General features: G+C 46.7%; 1 protein-coding gene across 1 annotated transcript; it reads left to right on the top strand.

Annotated features, from left to right (window-relative positions):
• The first annotated feature begins 7,018 nt into the window (after positions 1 to 7,018).
• Positions 7,019 to 18,442, top strand: LOC144591603 (zinc-binding protein A33-like). Its single transcript, XM_078395659.1, has 6 exons — positions 7,019 to 7,429; positions 7,509 to 7,604; positions 10,260 to 10,493; positions 11,100 to 11,122; positions 11,215 to 11,333; positions 17,664 to 18,442. The coding sequence occupies exons 1-6, from the start codon at positions 7,019 to 7,021 to the stop codon at positions 18,194 to 18,196; spliced, it is 1,416 nt and encodes a 471-aa protein (XP_078251785.1). The 3' UTR covers positions 18,197 to 18,442.
• The last annotated feature ends 746 nt before the right edge of the window (positions 18,443 to 19,188 follow it).

Here is a 19,188-nt window from a genome sequence, read left to right as displayed (position 1 = left end):
GTGGGCCTTACTATGGCACTGGAGGAGGCACATGACAGAAAGGTCAGACTGGGAATGGGAGGGGGAATTGAAATGCTCGGCCACCGGGAGATCAGTTTGGTCAATGCGGAACGAGCACAGGTGTTGAGCGAAGCGATCGCCGAGCCTGCGCTTGGTTTCGCCGATGTGAATAAGTTGACATCTGAGCAGCGGAAGCAATAGATGAGGTTGGAGGAGGTGCAGGTGAACCTTTGTCTCACCTGGAAAGACTGTTTGGGGCCTTGGATGGAGTTGAGGGGGAGGGTAAAGGGACAGGTGTTGCATCTCCTGTAGTTGCAGGGGAAAGTGCCCGGGGACGAGGTGGTTTGGTTAGGAAGGGACGAGTGGACCAGGGAGTTACGGAGGGAACGGTCTCTGCGGAACGCAGAAAGGGGAGGGGATGGGAAGATATGGCCAGTGGTGGGGTCCCGTTGTAAGTGACGGAAATGTTGGCGGATGATTTGTTGGATCCGCTGGCTGGTGGGGTGGAAGGTGAGGACGAGGGGGATTCTGTCCTTGTTGCGAGTTGGGGGAGGGGGAGCAAGAGCGGAGCTGCGGGATGTAGAAGAGACCCTAGTGAGAGCTTCATCTATAATGGAAGAGGGGAAGCCCCGTTTCCTGAAGAATGAGGACATCTCTGACGCCCTAGTGTGAAACACCTCATCCCGGGCGCAGATGCGGCGTAGACGGAGGAATTGGGGGTAGGGGATAGACTTTATACAGGGGACCGGGTGGGAAGAGGAACTGTTAATGTCATTTTCAGAGGAAGAGACAAAAAAAGGAGTTATATCAAAAATGTATAAAATAATACAACATGAATCAAATGATAACAATATGGATGTCAAAGAAAAATGGGGGTTGGAAACAAATATTATAATAACAGATGAAAAATGGGAGGAATCATTCAAAGGAGGACATAAATTAACCAACAGTCCAACATGGAGGGAATTTGATTGGAAGGTGAAAATGCGGTATTTTAACACTCCATCTATAACATCAAAATATAGTAACACATCTGAGCTATGTTGGAGGGACTGTGGAATGGTGGGGGTCTTCACACATATATTTTGGGATTGCCCAAAGCTCTTGGAGTTCTGGAAGTGTGTTCAAAAGGAGATTGAACAGATGTTGGCCATTAATTTCACTTTAGATCCAGCACTCTGTATACTGGCTATACTCCCTGACAATATGAAAGATGGAGAGTTAATTTATCCACTGAGAATTCTACTTTTGATAGCAAAAAAAATGATGACAGTTTTCTGGTAGAAGCCACAACCCCCCCCCCCCCCCCCAGCATAACGCAATGGAGAGGCAGGGTAAAAAAAATCTTTGTCATGGAGAAAATCACAGCAAAAATACAGTTGAAGACAGACGTTTGTTAAAAGATGGCCACCATTAATACAGGCGATGCCAGAACTCTAGTCACCTTTCACTTTTATTTTTATTTTTATTTTTTTTAATTAATTTTTTTAAAAAACTTATTGGTATTTATTTTTACTTATATTACACCTGTTCATCGTTGGGTTAATACCACAGTCTGAAGAAGGGTCTCGACCCGAAACGTCACCCATTCCTTCTCTCCCGAGATGCTGCCTGACCTGCTGAGTTACTCCAGCATTTTGTGAATAAATACCTTCGATTTGCACCAGCATCTGCAGTTATTTTCTTATAATAATAATAATAATAATGCATTACATTTATATAGCGCTTTTCAAACTCTCAAAGACGCTTTACAGGGATTTCTAGAACATACAGAAGTGAATAAATAGATAAATAAGTAAACGAACAGAGAAAGGAGACAGAAGGTGAGGTGATCTTCAGTGGTTGAAGGCAGTGCTGAAGAGGTGAGACTTCAGTGATGTTTTGAATGTGGTGAGTGAGGAGGAGTCTCTGACGGTTTGGGGTAGTGAGTTCCATAGGGTGGGAGCAGCGATGGAGAAAGCCTTGTCCCCCCAGGATCTGAGTTTGGTCCTGATAGGGGGCGGACAGGAGATTGGCAGCAGCAGAGCGGAGGGTGCAGGTGGGAGTGTGCCTGAGGAGGAGGTCAGTCAGGTAGGATGGGGCCAGGTTATGGAGGGCTTTGTAGTTCATGAGGAGGATTTTGTATTGGATTCTCTGGGGGATGGGGAGCCAGTGGAGTTTGTAAAGGACGGGGGTGATATGGTTACGGATCGGGGAGTGGGTGAGGAGACGGGCAGCGGAGTTTTGAATGTATTGAAGTTTACTGATGATTTTTGAGGGTGAGCCATAGAGGAGGCTGTTGCAGTAGTCCAGACGGGAGGTGATGAAGGCGTGGATGAGGGTTTCTGCAGCTGTGAAGGAGAGGGATGGACGGAGACGGGCAATGTTTTTGTGGTGGAAGAAGGCTGTCTTTGTGATGTGTTTGATGTGTTTGTCGAAGGAGAGGGTTTGATCAAAGATGATTCCAAGATTCCGGATGTGAGGGGAGGTGGATACTGGGAGACCATCAATATTGAGGATGAAGTTTTGGGTGGATTTGGTGAGCGTTTTTGGACCAATGATGATGATTTCAGATTTGCTGCAGTTGAGTTTGAGGAAATTTTTTGAAGCCAAGATTTTATTTCAGTGATGCAGTTTGTCAGTGTAGAGTGTGTGGTGGGGGAGATTGACTTGGTGGAGATGAGGAGCTGGATATCATCGGCGAAGCAGTGGAAGTTGAGACCATGACGGCGGATTAATTGACAAAGGGGGAACAGGTAGAGGATGAAGAGGAGGGGGCCAAGGACTGAGCCTTGGGGGACACCTTGGGGGAGGGGAGCGGTGGGGGATTTACAGTTGTTAATGGAGATGAACTGGTGCCTGTCAGAGAGGTAAGATTTGAACCAGGATAGGGCTGTGCCGGTGATGTGAAAGGAGGATTCAAGTCGGGTGAGGAGAATGGAGTGATTAATGGTGTCAAAGGCGGCGCTGAGGTCAAGTAGGATGAGGATGTTGAGGTTGCCAGCGTCGGAGGAGAGGAGAATGTCGTTTGTGATTTTGAGGAGCGCAGTTTCAGTACAGTGGTTGGAGCGGAATCCAGATTGGAAAGTTTCATACAGGTTATTGGTAGAGGGGTGGTATTTGAGTTGGGAAGCTACAGCACGTTCCAAAACTTTGGACAGAAATGGTAGGTTGGAGATTGGTCTGAAGTTGTTTGGGATGTCAGGGTTGAGACCAGGTTTTTTCAGAATGGGGGTGACAGCAGCGATTTTGAGGGATGGCGGGACGATGCCAGTGGACAGGGAGGAGTTTATTGTTGCAGTGATAAGTGGAGAGAGAGCAGGAAGGCAGGCCTTGACAAAGCTGGAGGGGATGGGGTCCAGAAAGCAGGTGGCAGTTTTTATTCCTGTGAAGAGGTCAGAGAGGTCGGTAGTGGAGATTGGGGAGAACTGAGGCAGGGGCTGACAGGATAAGGGGGGGCAGGTGGTTTGAGGGGGAGCAGGTGCGTTGGTGGTTAAGGTGCTGTCGATGCTGTCTATTTTGCTTTGGAAGAATGAAAGGAAAGTGGTGCATTTGTCAACTGTGAATGATTGGGAGATGGTGTCCAGGGGGCTGAGGAGTTTGTTTATTGTAGAGAAGAGTGTTTTGGGGTTTCCGGAGCCAGAGTGAATTATTTGAGAGTAGTAGGTGGAGTGGGCATGGGAGAGGGCATCTTTATAGTGCTGTATGTGGTCTTTGTAGGCTTGGGAGTGAATTGTGAGACCTGTTTTGTTGCGGAGTCTTTCAAGTTGACGGGCATGAGTTTTCATCACGCGGAGTTCAGGGGTAAACCAGGGAGCAGAGTGGGTGAAGGAAACTGTTTTGGTTTTTATAGGTGCAAGCTGGTCGAGGCAGGAGGAGAGAGTGCGGTTGTAGTAGTCAGTGAGGTCAGAGGGGCTGTGGAGGTCAACGAAGGGAGAGGCGGACATTATTTCAGAGAGGGAGGATGAGAGCGAGGTAGGTGAAACAGAGTTCAGCTTGCGGAAGTTTATTTGACGATGATACAAAGCTGGGTGGTAGTGTGAACTGTGAGGAAGATGCTATGAGGTTGCAGGGTTACTTGGACAGGTTGTGTGAGTGGGCGGATGCATGGCAGATGCATTTTAATGTGGATAAGTGTGATGTTATCCACTTTGGTGGTAAGAATAGGAAGGCAGAGTATTATCTGAATGGTGTCAAGTTAGGAACAGGTGACGTACAACGAGATCTGAGTGTCCTAGTGCATCAGTCACTGAAAGGAAGCATGCAGGTACAGCAGGCAGTGAAGAAAGCCAATGGAATGTTGGCCTTCATAACAAGAGGAGTTGAGCATAGGAGCAAAGAGGTCCTTCTGCAGTTGTACAGGGCCATAGTGAGACCGCACCTGGAGTACTGTGTGCTCCATATTCTAGCTATTGAGGGCATGCAGCGTAGATTTACTAGGTTAATTCCCGGAATGGCGGGACTATCATATGTTGAAAGACTGGAGCGACTAGGCTTGTATACACTGGAATTTAGAAGGATGAGAGGAGATCTTATCGAAACGTATAAGATCCTTAAGGGGTTGGACACGTTAGAGGCAGGAAACATGTTCCCAATGTTGGGGGATTCCAGAACAAGGGGCCACAGTATAAGAATAAGGGGTAGGCCATTTAGAACTGAGATGAAGAAAAACTTTTCCAGTCAGAGTGTTGTGAATCTGTGGAATTCTCTGCCTCTTGGCTCGAAGGGCCGAATGGCCTCCTCCTGCACCTATTGTCTATTGTCTATTGACCAGTGAGGCCCGTCTTGGAGTCGCGGTGCAGTATTAATGTAAACGGATGGTTAATGATTAGCCTTGACTCGATGGGCCGAAGGGCCACCTAGACTTGACACTGACATCTCCTGAAAAAGGAGGTGTAAAAATTCTGCCGGCAGGTCGCTTCTTTCCTAAAGCAACTTCAGATGGAAACTGAAATAGAGGGCAGTGGAAGCCAAATCACTGGATGGATTTAAGAAAGAGTTAGATAGAGCTCCAGGGGCTAGTGGCATCATGGGATATGGGGAGAAGGCAGGCACGGGTTATTGATTGTGGATAATCAGCCATGATCACAATGAATGACGGTGCTGGCTCAAAGGGCCGAGTGGCCTCCTCCTGCACCTATTGTCTATTGCTTATTGTAAGAGCCACATACGATAAAGTTCAGATGCGGCACGGTAGCGCAGCGGTAGAGTTGCTGCTTTACAGTGAATGCAGCGCCGGAGACTCGGGTTCGATCCTGACTACGGGTGCTGCACTGTAAGAAGTTTGTATGTTCTCCCCGTGACCTGCGTGGGTTTTCTCCGAGATCTTCGGTTTCCTCCCACACTCCAAAGACGTACAGGTATGTAGGTTAATTGGCTAGGTAAATGTAAAAATTGTCCCTAGTGGGTGTAGGATACTGTTAGTGTGCGGGGATCGCTGGGCGGCACGGAATTGGTGGGCCAAAAGGCCTGTTTCCGGCCGAAGGCAGCTGTCCTCCACTATCACCCTGAGTACCGGCACACCACAGGGCTGTGTTCTGAGCCCCATGCTATACTCCCTCTTCACACCCGCTGTAGAGCTTTCCTTTCTTCAGGTACCTCAGCTGCACGGAGGCAGAAAGGAAAGCTCTACAGCGGGTAGTCCATAGAGCTCAGAGGGCCATCGGAACACAGCTACCAGACTTGGAGGGCATCTACAACACACGATGCCTCAGAAAAGCCACCAGCATCCACAAAGACTCTTCACACCCCTGCAACAGTCTGTTCGAACTCCTTCCATCGGGCAGACGATACAAGGCCTTCTATGCCCGCACCTCCAGACTCAGGAACAGCTTCATCCCCAGGGCCATAGCTGCTATGAACCGGTCCTGCTGAGCCGGATGGCCACAACGCATAGATCAACTTGCACTTTACCCTGTCCAAATCTGTTTCGTTTCGTTGGGTTGCTGCTGTCTAAATTACCTAAATTATTGCATCGTATGGGAGGCGCATTCCCAATCTCGTTGTACCCCTGGGTACAATGACAATAAAGATATATTGTATTGTATTGTATTGTATTGTATTGTATTGTATATATATGATATGATATGAGATGTTTGAGCGCCGCAAGACATGAACAAAATGTACACATACGTTTTTATTGTTACATACACATTTTGTTACAATTTTTTAATATACATATTAAGAAATGCATGTAAGCAATAATATTTATTCATGTATGCAGTTTTTTAAACTGTTAATTTGTATTAGTTTCAGTAATCACAAAGTACACATATATACCAAATGTTTTCAAAATCTTGACTGATGATTGTTTTAACTATATTGAGCGTATAATGAACTACGGGAAATACGGTAATGAACTACGGGAACCTCTAAGAAAAATGTGCGAATTTGCATTGAAGTAACATAAAATTAGACTGCCAAAACTAAAACTAAAAAGGAAAACATTATATTTTTAATGATATTTATTTGTCTTAGTAAATATCAGGTTAAAACATGGAGGAAAATATGTTTAAAAAAAGCAAACCAATAAAATTAGAGATATTTTAATCAGATACCACCTTACAAAATTACAGTCTTGTCATAATATTTTTATGACAAACAGACAATGCTACAAATATCAGGCTATTAAAGCCGCTATTTACTGCTAGTAGTGGTTTTGTGGGTAACCTCCTTACCCATGACCTCAGTCTTCTGACATTCCTCTGTAACCCTTGCTGACCTGAAATGTCTTTAATCCCTCTGCCTCCCACCATTCCCTCCCCCAGCACTAAAGAACAATGCCTCACTCAGATTTAGCATTAAAATCAGGATTTAAATTCTTAAATATTTTTACTAACCATGAACATTAAACTTACGTTTTACTCCAATGGGGTCCCAATTCATACCCAGTAAATAATTATAAAGCTTGACATTTTTTCTTATTTACCTTTTCTTATTTCTTATTTGTAGACTATTGTCTACAAATAACATTCATTCCTCAGACGGCAGCGTGCGCAGTGGACACTCCCATTTTGAACCAGGAAGTGCCGGAGTAAAGATGGCTGCGAAAGACCAGGTCGAGAGTTTGACCGAGGAGGCAGTTTGTCCCATCTGCCTGGATTTCTTCACCGATCCGGTGGCACTGGAGTGCGGCCACTACTTCTGCCGCTCCTGCATCACGCAGAGTTGGGACCGGGAGGCGAGAAACTCCTGCCCGGAATGTAGAGAGCAGTTTGTAGACCGCACCCTCAGGGTGAGTCGGGCCTTGGCGAGACTGGCTGAGAAAGCTCGAACACTGAGCCTGAATCCGCCTCGCAAAGAAAGTAAACTTCGCTGCGAGGAACACGATGAAGAACTGAAGCTGTTTTGCGAAACTGATCAGAAACTGATCTGCTTGATCTGCAGAGACGCGCAGGAACACAAGTCTCACAACTTCATGCCGCTTCGGGAAGCTGTTGAAATGCGCAAGGTAAAATAAAACTCACTATGGCCACTCGTTCACCTGCTTGATTCGTCATTGTCTAACCCCCTTTGCTCTCTGATCCCAGGATCAGGTTAAATCTTCCGTACAATCTCTCACCAAAAAGAAGTCAGAGTTGGAGGAAATGGAGCGGCTGCAGAAGGGGAAGATTTCCGGAGTTCGGGTAAGGCCACTCTGTGCGGAGTTTCTGGTATTGTGTAGTTTTTCCCCCATTTAATGCATAAGGGATAGACTGGATAAATTTGCTGCTGTAATAGATAATAGACAATAGGTGCAGGAGGCCCTTCGAGCCAGCACCGCCCTCCAATGTGATCATGGCTGATCATTCACAATCAGTACCCCGTTCCATACCCCATAACTCTGCTATCATTTAGAACTCTATCTAGCTCTCTCTTGAATACATTCAGAGAATTGGCCTCCACTGCCTTCTGAGGCATAGAATTCCACAGATTCACAACTCTGACAGAAAATGATTTTCCTCATCTCCGTTCTAAGTGGCCTACCCCTTATTCTTAAACTGTGGCCCCTGATTCTAGACTCCCCCAACATTGGGACCATGTTTCCTGCCTCTAATGTGTCCAACCCCTTAATAATCTTATATGTTTCGATAAGATCCCCTCTCATCCAGTGTATACAAGCCTAGTCGCTCCAGTCTTTCAACATACGACAGTCCCGCCATTCCGGGAATTAACCCAGTAAACCTACGCTGGACGCCCTCAATAGCAAGAATATCCTTCCTCAAATTTGGAGACCAAAACTGCACACCATACTCCAGGTGCGGTCTCACTAGGGCCCTGTACAACTGCGGAAGATCCACTTTGCTCCTATACTCAACTCCTCTTGTTATGAAGGCCAACATTCCATTGGCTTTCTTCACTGCCTGCTGTACCTGCATGCTTCCTCTCAGTGACTGATGCACTAGGACACCCAGATCTCGTTGTACGTCCCCTTTTCCTAACTTGACACCATTCAGACAATAACCATTCAGACAATAATCTGCCTTCCTATTCTTACCACCAAAGTCTCACACTTATCCACATTAAACTGCATCTGCCATGCACCCGCCCACTCACACAACCTGTCCAAGTCATCCTGCAACCTCATAGCATCTTCCTCACAGTTCACACTACCACGCAGCTTTGTCTCATCTGCAAATTTGCTAATGGTACTTTTAATCCCTTCATCCAAGTCATGAATGTATATTGTAAATAGCTGCGGTCCCAGCACCGAGCCTTGCGGTACCACACTAGTCACTGCCTGCCATTCTGAAAAGGACCCATTTATCCCCACTCTTTGCTTTCTGCCTGTCAACCAATTTTCTATCCATGTCAGTACCCTACCCCCAATACCATGTGCTCTAATTTTGCCCACTAATCTCCTATGTGGGACCTTGTCCACTCTGTGCGGAGTTTCTGGTGTTGTGTAGTTTGTCCCCCATTTTATGCATAAGGGTAGCGCATGAATGAATGGGCGCAATAAACTGGAGCAACTCGGTGGGTCAGGCAGCATCTCTGGTGTTTAGGAATGGGTGACGTTTCTGGTCGAGATCCTCATTCCGAATTAGAGTCTCGGGAAAAGTGATGTGCGGGCGAATATTTGATATAATGGATTACTGTGGTAGCTCTGCGAACCGCCTTAGACTTTGAATAATCACCGATTATGTAAGGAAGTATTTATTCACAAAATGCTGGAGTAACTCAGCAGGTCAGGCAGCATCTCAGGAGAGAAGGAATGGGTGACGTTTCGGGTCAAGACCCTTCTTCAGACTGATGTCAGGGCGGCGGGACAAAGGAAGGATATAGGTGGAGACAGGAAGATAGAGGGAGATTTGGGAAGGGGGAGGGGAAGAGAGGGACAGAGGAACTATCTAAAGTTGGGGAAGTCAATGTTTATACCACTGGGCTGCAGGCTGCCCAGGCGAAATATGAGGTGCTGTTCCTCAAATTTCCGGTGGGCCTCACTATGGCACTGGAGGAGGCCCATGACAGAAAGGTCAGACTGGGAGGGGGAGTTGAAGTGCTCAGCCATCGGGAGATCAGATTGGTTAACTCGGACCGAGCGCAGGTGTTGAATCGAAGCGATCGCCGAGCCTGAGTTTGATAGAGGTTTTAAAAATTTTAAGAGGGATGGACAGAGTTGACGTGGGTAGGCTTTTCCCTTTGAGAGTGGGGAAGATTCCAACAAGGGGACATAACTTCAGAATTAAGGGACAAAAGTTTAGGGGTAACATGAGGGGTAACTTCTTTACTCAGAGGGTGGTGGCTGTGTGGAATGAGCTTCCGGTGGAAGTGGTGGAGGCCGGCTCGATTTTATTATTTAAGAGTAAATTGGATAGGTATATGGATGGGAGGGGATTGGAGGGTTATGGTCTGAGAGCAGGTAGATGAGATTAGGTCAGAGAAAGTGGTCGGCGTGGACTGGTAGGGCCGAACGGGCCTGTTTCCGTGCTGTAATTGTTATATGGTTATATGGTTTCGCCGATGTAAATAGGTTGCCATCTGGAGCAGCGGAAAAAATAGCTGAAATTTTGTGAAATTTCGCCTGGGCAGCCTGCAGCCCAGTGGTATGAACATTGACTTCTCCAACTTTAGATAATTCCCCTGTCCCTCTCTTCCCCTCCCCCTTCCCAGATCTCCCTCTGTCTTCCTGTCTCCACCTATATCCTTCCGTTGTCCCATTTGTTTCAGGAAAATGTGAGAGAATTTGATTGATTAGATAATTCTGAGAACCGGACGCTGATGGGCTATATAGTCACTTATTCAGTAAACAAACACAAAACAGAAATATATTATGTTAATCTTCAGCATTCATTTGACAGGAAGAGTCACACAGCCTTCAGTACCATGTCACATCCCAGTTTGCTGAACTGCACCAGATTATCACTGAGAAAGAAAAGTACTTCCTCAAAGATGTACGCGAAGATGAGGAGCGGATTCTAAATCTAATGGAGAAAAATCTTCGGGAGATTCAAGAGAATTTAAATTCTATCCAGGAGGAACTCCTGCGTTTACAGGAACGGATGGAACAAAAAGACAGCGTGAAATTTCTAATGGTAAGGCAGTCGACTTAAATTTGCTTCTATAAATGTGCACCGTCACAAAATGCCGTCTGATATATTTGAAACAAATTAAACTATGTTGTCTATTGTCTATGCATCTGCAGATCCTTCCTACACATCACGAACATCATATTCAATAGACAAGAGACAACAAGTGCAGAAGCAGACCATACAGCCCTTCGAGCCAGCAACTCCATTCAATGTGATCATGGCTGATCATTCTCAATCAGTACCCCGTTCCTGCCTTCTCCCCATACCCCCTGACTCTGCAATCCTTAAGAGCTCTGTCTAGCTCTCTTGAAAACATCCAGAGAATTGGCCTCCACTGCCATCTGAGGCAGAGAATTCCACAGACTCACAACTCTCTGACTGAAAAAGTACAACCTGTCCAGACTATCCTGTCAGCATCGTGTAATTTTCAGAATAATTTTTATACTTCCTACATCGGTTCTATTTCTGCAATATCATTATTCTTCTCTGTGTGTCAGTGGGGGTGAGATTGGACAAATGGGAATTTTTAACACATAATAATCTGGGTGAAATTCGCGCTCTCAGTAGTTCCGTCTGGGTCAATTCAGTCTTGTGTTTTATTTATTTCAGGAGGAAGCTGTTCGCAAGCGAAGGTAGGGCATGTTCTTCACTGAAACTCTGCATGAAACATATTTCCTCATAAACATCAATGCACAATTTGTAATCAGCTATTTAATATTTGCAGGATTAGTGATGAGGTGAAATCATTGTCAGTGACAGATGGTGCCATAACGGCTGAAAAATTCAACCACCTCTTTTTGTTGAAGGCAGTGCTGATAGAAACGTTTGACTCCATTAAACAAGGTAAAACATATGGACTTATTTCACTTGGTTTGTGGGACACATTAATGTTTTTATGTGATGCAAAGATTGGTCAGGATAAAGCACTGAACGGTAATTGGTGTTTCATTCATGCACCAACCCACTGACTGAGAAGCCTCACGCACACATGGTCAGCTGGAGATGTTAGATCCTGGAACACATGCAACACAGGAGCATGATAGACAATAGACAATAGGTGCAGGAGGAGGCCATTCGGCCCTTCGAGCGAGCACCGCCATTCAATGTGATCATGGCTGATCATTCTCAATCAGTACCCCGTTCCTGCCTTCTCCCCATACCCCCTGACTCCGCTATCCTAAGAGCTCTATCTAGCTCTCTCTTGAATGCATTCAGAGAATTGGCCTCCACTGCCTTCTGAGGCAGAGAATTCCATAGATTCACGATTCTCTTACTGAAAATGTTTTTCCTCATCTCAGTTCGAAATGGCCTACCCCTTATTCTTAAACTGTGGCCCCTTGTTCTGGACTCCCCCAACATCGGGAACATGTTTCCTGCCTCTATCGTGTCCAACCCCTTAATAATTTTATAAGTTTCGATAAGATCCCCTTTCATCCTTCTAAATTCCAGTGTATATAAGCCTCGTCGCTCCAGTCTTTGAACATATGACAGTCCCGCCATTCCGGGAATTAACCTAATAAACATACGCTGCACGCCCACAATAGCAAGAATATCCTTCATCAAATTTGGAGACCAAAACAGCACACAATACTCCAGGTGCGGTCTCACTCGGGCCCTGTACAACTGCAGAAGGACCTCTTTGCTCCTATACTCATCTCCAGGCCAACATTCCATTGGCTTTCTTCACTGCCTGCTGTACCTGCATGCTTCCTTTCAGTGAATGATGCACTAGGACACCCAGATCTCGTTGTACGTCCCCTTTTTCTAACATGACACCATTCAGATAATACTCTGCCTCACTATTCTTACCACCAAAGTGGATAACCTCACACTCATCCACATTAAACTGCATCTGCCATGTATCCGCCCACTCACACAACCTGTCCAAGTCACCCTGCAACCTCATAGCATCTTCCTTACATTTCACACTACCACCCGGCTTTGTATCATCTGCAAATTTGCTAATAGTACTTTTAATCCCTTCATCCAAGTCATTAATGTATATTGTAAATAGCTGCGGTCCCAGCACCGAGCCTTGTGGTACCCCACTAGTTACTGCGTGCCATTCTGAAAGGGACCCATTTATCCCCACTCTTTGCTTTCTTTCTGTCAACCAATTTTCTATCCATGTTAGTACCCTACCTCCAATACCTTGTGCTCTAATTTTGCCCACTAATCTCCTATGTGGAACCTTGTCAAAGGCTTTCTGAAAGTCAAGGTACATATCCACCGGCTCTCCCCTGTCCATTTTCCTCGTTATATCCTCAAAGAATTCCAGAAGATTAGACAACCATGATTTCCCCTTCGTAAATCCATGTTGACTCAGAACGATCCTGTTACTGCTATCCAAATGCTCCGCAATTTTGTCTTTTATAATTTACTCCAGCATCTTCCCCACCACTGATGTAAGACGAACTGGTCTATAATTTCCCGTTTTCTCTCTCCCTCCTTTCTTAAAAAGTGGGACAACATTAGCTACCCTTCCAATCCACAGGAACCGATCCTGAATCTATAGAACATTAGAAAATGATCACCAATGTGTCTACAATTTCTAGCGCCACCTCCTTAAGTACTCTGGGATGCAGACCATCAGGCCCTGGGGATTTATCAGCCTTCAGTCCCATCAGTCTACCCAACACCATTTCCTGCCTAATATGGATTTCCTTCAGTTCCTCCGTCACCCTAGGATCTCTGGCCACTAGAACATCTGGGAGATTGCTTGTATCTTCCTTAGTGAAGACAGATCCAAAGTACCGGTTCAACTCGTCTGCCATTTCCTTGTTCCCCATAATAAATTCCCCTGCTTCTGTCTTCAAGGGACCCACATTTGCCTTGACTATTTTTTTCCTCTTTACATACCTAAAAATGCTTTTAGTATCCTCCTTTATGTTATTGGGTAGTTTACCCTCGTACCTCAACTTTTCTCCCCGTATTGCCTTCTTAGTCATCTTCTGTTGCTCTTTAAAAGAGTCCCAATCCTCTGGCTTCCCACTCTTCTTTGTTTTGTTGTACTTCTTCTCTTTTATTTTTATGCTGTCCTTGACTTCCCTTGTCAGCCACGGGTGCCTCTTACTCCCCTTAGAATCTTTCCTCCTCTTTGGGATAAATTGATCCTGCAACTTCTGCATTATTCCCAGGAATACCTGCCATTGCTGTTCCACTGTCTTTCCTGCTAGGGCCTCCTTCCAGTCAATTCTGGCCAGCTCCTGCCTCATGCCTCTGTAATCCCCTTTGCTATACTGTAACACTGACACTTCCGATTTTCCCATCTCCCTCTCAATTTGTAGAGTAAAATTATCATATTGTGATCACTGCCTCCTAATGGCTCTTTTACCTCGAGTCCCCTTATCAGATCAGGTTCATTACACAACACTAAATCCAGAATTGCCTTCTCCCGAGTAGGCTCCATTACAAGCTGTTCTAAGAATCCATCTCGGAGACACTCCACAAACTCTCTTTCCTGGGGTCCATTACCAACCTGATTTTCCCAGTCTACCTGCATGTTAAAATCTCCCATAACCACTGTAGCATTACATTTGCAACATGCCAATTTTAGGTACTGATTCAACTTGCACCCTATGTCGAGGCTACTGTTTGGGGGCCTGTAGATAACTCCCATTAGGGTATTTTTACCCTTACAATTCCTCTTTTCTATCCATATTGATTCTACATCTCCTGATTCTATGTCAACCCTTGCAAGGGAGTGAATATCATTCCTCACCAACAGAGCGACCCCACCCCCTCTGCCCACCTGTCTGTCTTTTCTATATGTTGTGTACCCCTGAATATTCAGTTCCCAGCCCTGGCCCTCTTGTAGCCATGTCTCAGTGATTCCCACAACATCATACTTGCCAATGTCTAACTAAGCCTCAGGCTCATCCACTTCATTTTTTGTACTTCGCGCATTTAAATACAACACTTTAATTTCGGTATTCACCTCCTCTCTCACACCGGTCACAATTGGCCCTGACCTTACTCTCTTATCCCTTCTCGAACTTCCCTTCCCATTCATTCGAGATTCCTTTGCAATTTCTCCTCTATTCGCTTCCCCTTTAACTCCATCTTCATATTCCCAGTTTGTCAACCCCTCCCCCCCCACCACTTAGTTTAAAGCCACACTTGTAGCACTAGCAAACCTGCCTGCCAGAATGTTGATCCCCCGGCTGTTAAGGTGTAACCCGTCCCTTTTGTACAGGTCACCCCTACCCCAGAAGAGATCCCAGTGGCCTAGAAATCTAAATCCCTGATCCCTGCTCCCTGCACCAGCCCCTCAGCCATACATTCATATCCCCGATCTATCTGTTCCTGCCCTCACCAGCACGAGGTACAGGTAGCAGTCCAGAGACAACCACCTTCGATGTCCTATTTCTCAGTCTTCTTCCTAACTCTCTAAACTCACGTTGCAGTATCTCCCTCCTCTTCCTCCCCACGTCGTTCGTGCCCACGTGCACAACTACGTCCAGTTGATCACCTTCCCTCGCCAGGATGTTCTGAAGCCGCTCCGTGATGTCTTTAATCCTGGCACCAGGGAGGCAACAGACCATCCACGAGTCCCGCCTGCCGCCACAGAATCTACTGTCCGTACCTCGGACAATGGAGTCACCCACTACTAGATCACAGGTTAGGCAGATACAACAAGTAACCAGGCTGTTGGATGAACCAATGCATCCCGACCCACCCACACTGCAAAAACATGCTGATCTATGAGTTTGAATTCTACCAGGGTAGTCAGGAAATTGGAAGTAACAGAATTAAATTATAATGAACAACGAACGAGCTGTATTGTCATGAGGATACGAGGGCGTCCTGTGGAGATCTGTGCCATAGGCCCTGCCTAACAATAGACAATAGACAATAAACAATAGGTGCAGGAGTAGGCCATTCAGCCCTTCGAGCCAGCACCGCCATTCAATGCGATGATGGCTGATCACTCTCAATCAGTACCCCGTTCCTGCCTTCTCCCCATACCCCTTCACTCCGCTATCCTTAAGAGCTCTATCCAGCTCTCTCTTGAAAGCATCCAACGAACTGGCCTCCACTGCCTTCTGAGGCAGAGAATTCCACACCTTCACCACTCTCTGACTGAAAAAGTTCTTCCTCGTCTCCGTTCTAAATGGCCTACCCCTTATTCTTAAACTGTGGCCCCTTGTTCTGGACTCCCCCAACATTGGGAACATGTTTCCTGCCTCTAATGTGTCCAATCCCCTAATTATCTTATATGTTTCAATAAGATCCCCCCTCATCCTTCTAAATTCCAGTGTCTACAAGCCCAATCGCTCCAGCCTTTCAGCATACGACAGTCCCGCCATTCCGGGAATTAACCTAGTGAACCTACGCTGCACGCCCTCCATAGCAAGAATATCCTTCCTCAAATTTGGAGACCAAAACTGCACACAGTACTCCAGGTGCGGTCTCACCAGGGCCCGGTACAACTGTAGAAGGACCTCTTTGCTCCTATACTCAACTCCTCTTGTTACGAAGGCTAACATTCCATTGGCTTTCTTCACTGCCTGCTGTACCTGCATGCTTCCTTTCATTGACTGATGCACTAGGACACCCAGATCTCGTTGAACTCCCCCTCCTCCTCCTCCTAACAAGATCTAGTCTCGGAAAAGCACGCAGTTTCATCGGCCTGACATAGATACCGTTAAACACATTCACAAGAAAAAACTCCCGTTTGTGGGCACAACCTCCTCAATTTACGTTCCCACTGTAAACTGGATTTGATAATCTTTAGGCACAGTGAATATATTTACCTGAGTAACCCACAGACTCTGTAGTAACATACACTAAGAGTCAGGAAATTATGTTTAAGCCTTGCAGGACTTAGGAATAATTTGGAGTATTTTGTGCAGTTCTGGTCGTCCCTTTGCAGGAAGAATGTGCATGCCTTGGGAAATGTGCAGAAGAGGTTTACCAGAATGCTGCCTGGATTAGAGGGCATTAGCTATTAGGAGAGGTCGGATACATTTGCTTGTTTCAAAGCCTCAGTGTCAAAGGCTGAGGGGAAACTGATAGAATTATTTTAAATTATGAGAGGCATAGACAGGGTTGACAGTCAGAACCCTTTTCGCAGAGTGGAATTGTATAGACAATAGGTGCCACCTCCTACAACGGGAGCATGTTCCAGGTATCAACTACTCTCTGTGCAAGAGATTTATCCCTCACATCTATATACTAAAACTCTTGCTTGTTTGTTTGTTTGTTTGTTTGTTCCTGAACTACAGCCAAAACGGTACACGATAGTGCCACCTTACTCACCATTGTCCCTTTGGTGCTAATGGAAGGAGTTTCATTGAAATCAGTGTTATATTTTTTAAGTTATTCACATTTTAAAGTTTAAAACTATGTCCTAGGGAGGGAGCGAGGGGGGAGCAGGGAGGATAAGGGGGGTTGAGGGGATGGAGTAGGGGGGAGGAGAAGCGGGGAGAGGGGAGGGTGGGTGGAGGGAGTGGGGTGATGGAGGGTTGGAGAGGGGTTGGAGGAGGGGAGGGGAGGGGAGGGGGGGGAGAGGGTGTTGCACCAATGCAGTAGAGGTTTGGGCCCAATGGGTCCACTTGGTCTCGTCTTCTTTAAAACTCCATCCTCTCACTTTAAACCAATAACCTTGTTTTCGATACCATTAAGATGGGGAACTGAATCTGACCAACTACCCCCTCTCTGTCTCTCGTAAACCTGTAAAGTTCTCCCAGGTCTCCAAATCAGCATTATTCAAGTCCTCCAATGGAGGCAACATCCCGGTGAATCTCCTTTGCACTCTCTCAAGCACAGTCACATCTTTCCTCATTTTTAATTACCTCCAGTAAACATTTAACTCCTCAACTGCCCCACCAATCGAGCCAGCATTTTCACCACCATAAGCAAAAGCACTCAATATCACGCCCGCACACCCATCCAACCACCATTTCTCCTACCTCCTCTCTCCCAATTGCATCTGCTTGCCCACGACATACCACAACTCTCGCCTCTACCTCAGAAGAAAAAATCCGGGAAGGATTTCTGTTGTCCATCTTACGTGGTAGGGGGAGGGGGAAAGAAAACTCCGGGCAAGGTTTCAGTTGTCCGCCCGTCTGTGCCTGAGGCCGAGCGGCCTCTCCCCCGGTCCCGGGGCCGCGCTGCCCGAGTCTCCCCCCGACCCCCGGGGACTCTCTGATTCTCTGCTTCTCCCCCCAGTCTCCGTCACCCTGGATGTGGAAACAGCGCATGCGCAGCTCGAGGTGTCTGAGGATCGGAAGAGGGTGAGATGGACCGGGACCCGGAGGAGTCTCCCTGACACCGGGAAGAGGTTTACAGGCTTGGGGTGTGTGCTGGGATCGGAGGGATTCACATCGGGAAGACATTACTGGGAGGTGGAGGTGGCGGGGAGTCGGGGCTGGAGTCTGGGAGTCGCCGCAGAGTCTGTGGAGAGGCTGGGAGAGATCACACCGACCCCGGAGACTGGAGTCTGGAGCATCTTACGGTTGGATGACGCGTTTGCTGCAGTCACCTCCCCTCTATTCCCTCTCCCCGTCCAGCCCATCCCCGGGAGGGTGGGAGTTTATCTCAGTTACGAGTCCGGGACAGTTTCATTTTACGACGCGGACACCAAGTCCCATCTCCACACCTTCACTGGGAATAAATTCACGGAGAAACTTTATCCTTTCTTCGAGATCTGGGATGAAAACCAGTGGCTGAGAATCTGCTCCGGTTCCGCTCCGTGTCAGTAATTAAGAAATTCTATCAATCCTTCACCAGCACCGGGAATATAGTTAAATCACCTCGGTTCTTTTAGATGTTAAACAAGTCTGTTCCGGGAATCAATGACCATAAAATTCCTAGACTGCCGCCTGTGATGATAATAATAATAATAATAATGATAATAAATAAATTCATTTAATTGTCCCACACCGTGGAAATTTACAGTGTTACAGCAGCAAAGTGGATAACAGGAGACATTCATTATAAATAAAAATAAAGACGTATAAATTGTGATCAGTTTACTGTGTATTCCTTAACTGTTACTGTTGACTGGTCTGTTGGGAGCAGTGCTGGTTGTGCAGTCTCACAGCAGCGGGAAGGAAGGACCTCCGATATCTCTCCTTCACTTAAATATACCTGGACTATCTCCGACATCTCCCTCCTGTTTCTGGACCTCACCATCTCCATCACAGGAGACAGACTAGTGACTGACATTTACTATATACCCACCGACTCGCACAGCTATCTGGACTACATTTCTTCCCACCCGGTCCCCTGCAAAAAGTCTATCCCCTACTCCCAATTCCTCCGTCTACGCCGCATCTACGCCCGGGATGAGGTGTTTCACACTAGGGCATCAGAGATGTCCTCGTTCTTCAGGAAACGGGGCTTCCCCTCCTCCACTATCGATGAGGCTTTCACTAGGGTCTCTTCTACATCCCGCAGCTCCGCTCTTGCTCCCCCTCCCCCCACTCGCAACAAGGACAGAATTCCTCTCGTTCTCACCTTCCACCCCACCAGCCAGCGGATCCAACATATCATCCACCAACATTTCCGTCACCTACAACGGGACCCCACCACTGGCCATATCTTCCCATCCCCTCCCCTCTCTGCGTTCCGCAGAGACCATTCCCTCCGTAACTCCCTGGTCCACTCGTCCCTTCCTACCCAAACCACCCCAACCCCAGGCACTTTCCCCTGCAACCGCACGAGATGCAACACCTGTCCCTTTACCTTCCCC

This window comes from Rhinoraja longicauda, unplaced genomic scaffold (assembly GCF_053455715.1).
Source record: "Rhinoraja longicauda isolate Sanriku21f unplaced genomic scaffold, sRhiLon1.1 Scf001187, whole genome shotgun sequence".
NCBI classification, from domain to species: Eukaryota; Metazoa; Chordata; class Chondrichthyes; order Rajiformes; family Arhynchobatidae; genus Rhinoraja; species Rhinoraja longicauda.
Note: the sequence above shows the minus strand (reverse complement) of the source record. Positions and strands in the feature narration are given on the sequence as shown.

Bases quoted from the DNA above. Each gene is read 5' to 3' on its own strand.
- LOC144591603 (XM_078395659.1), top strand. From the start codon at position 7,019: ATGGCTGCGAAAGACCAGGTCGAGAGTTTGACCGAGGAGGCAGTTTGT. The intron at 7,605-10,259 runs GTAAGGCCACTC...TTCATTTGACAG, and splicing joins GGAAGATTTCCGGAGTTCGG to GAAGAGTCACACAGCCTTCA. The intron at 11,334-17,663 runs GTAAAACATATG...TTCTCCCCCCAG, and splicing joins GTTTGACTCCATTAAACAAG to TCTCCGTCACCCTGGATGTG.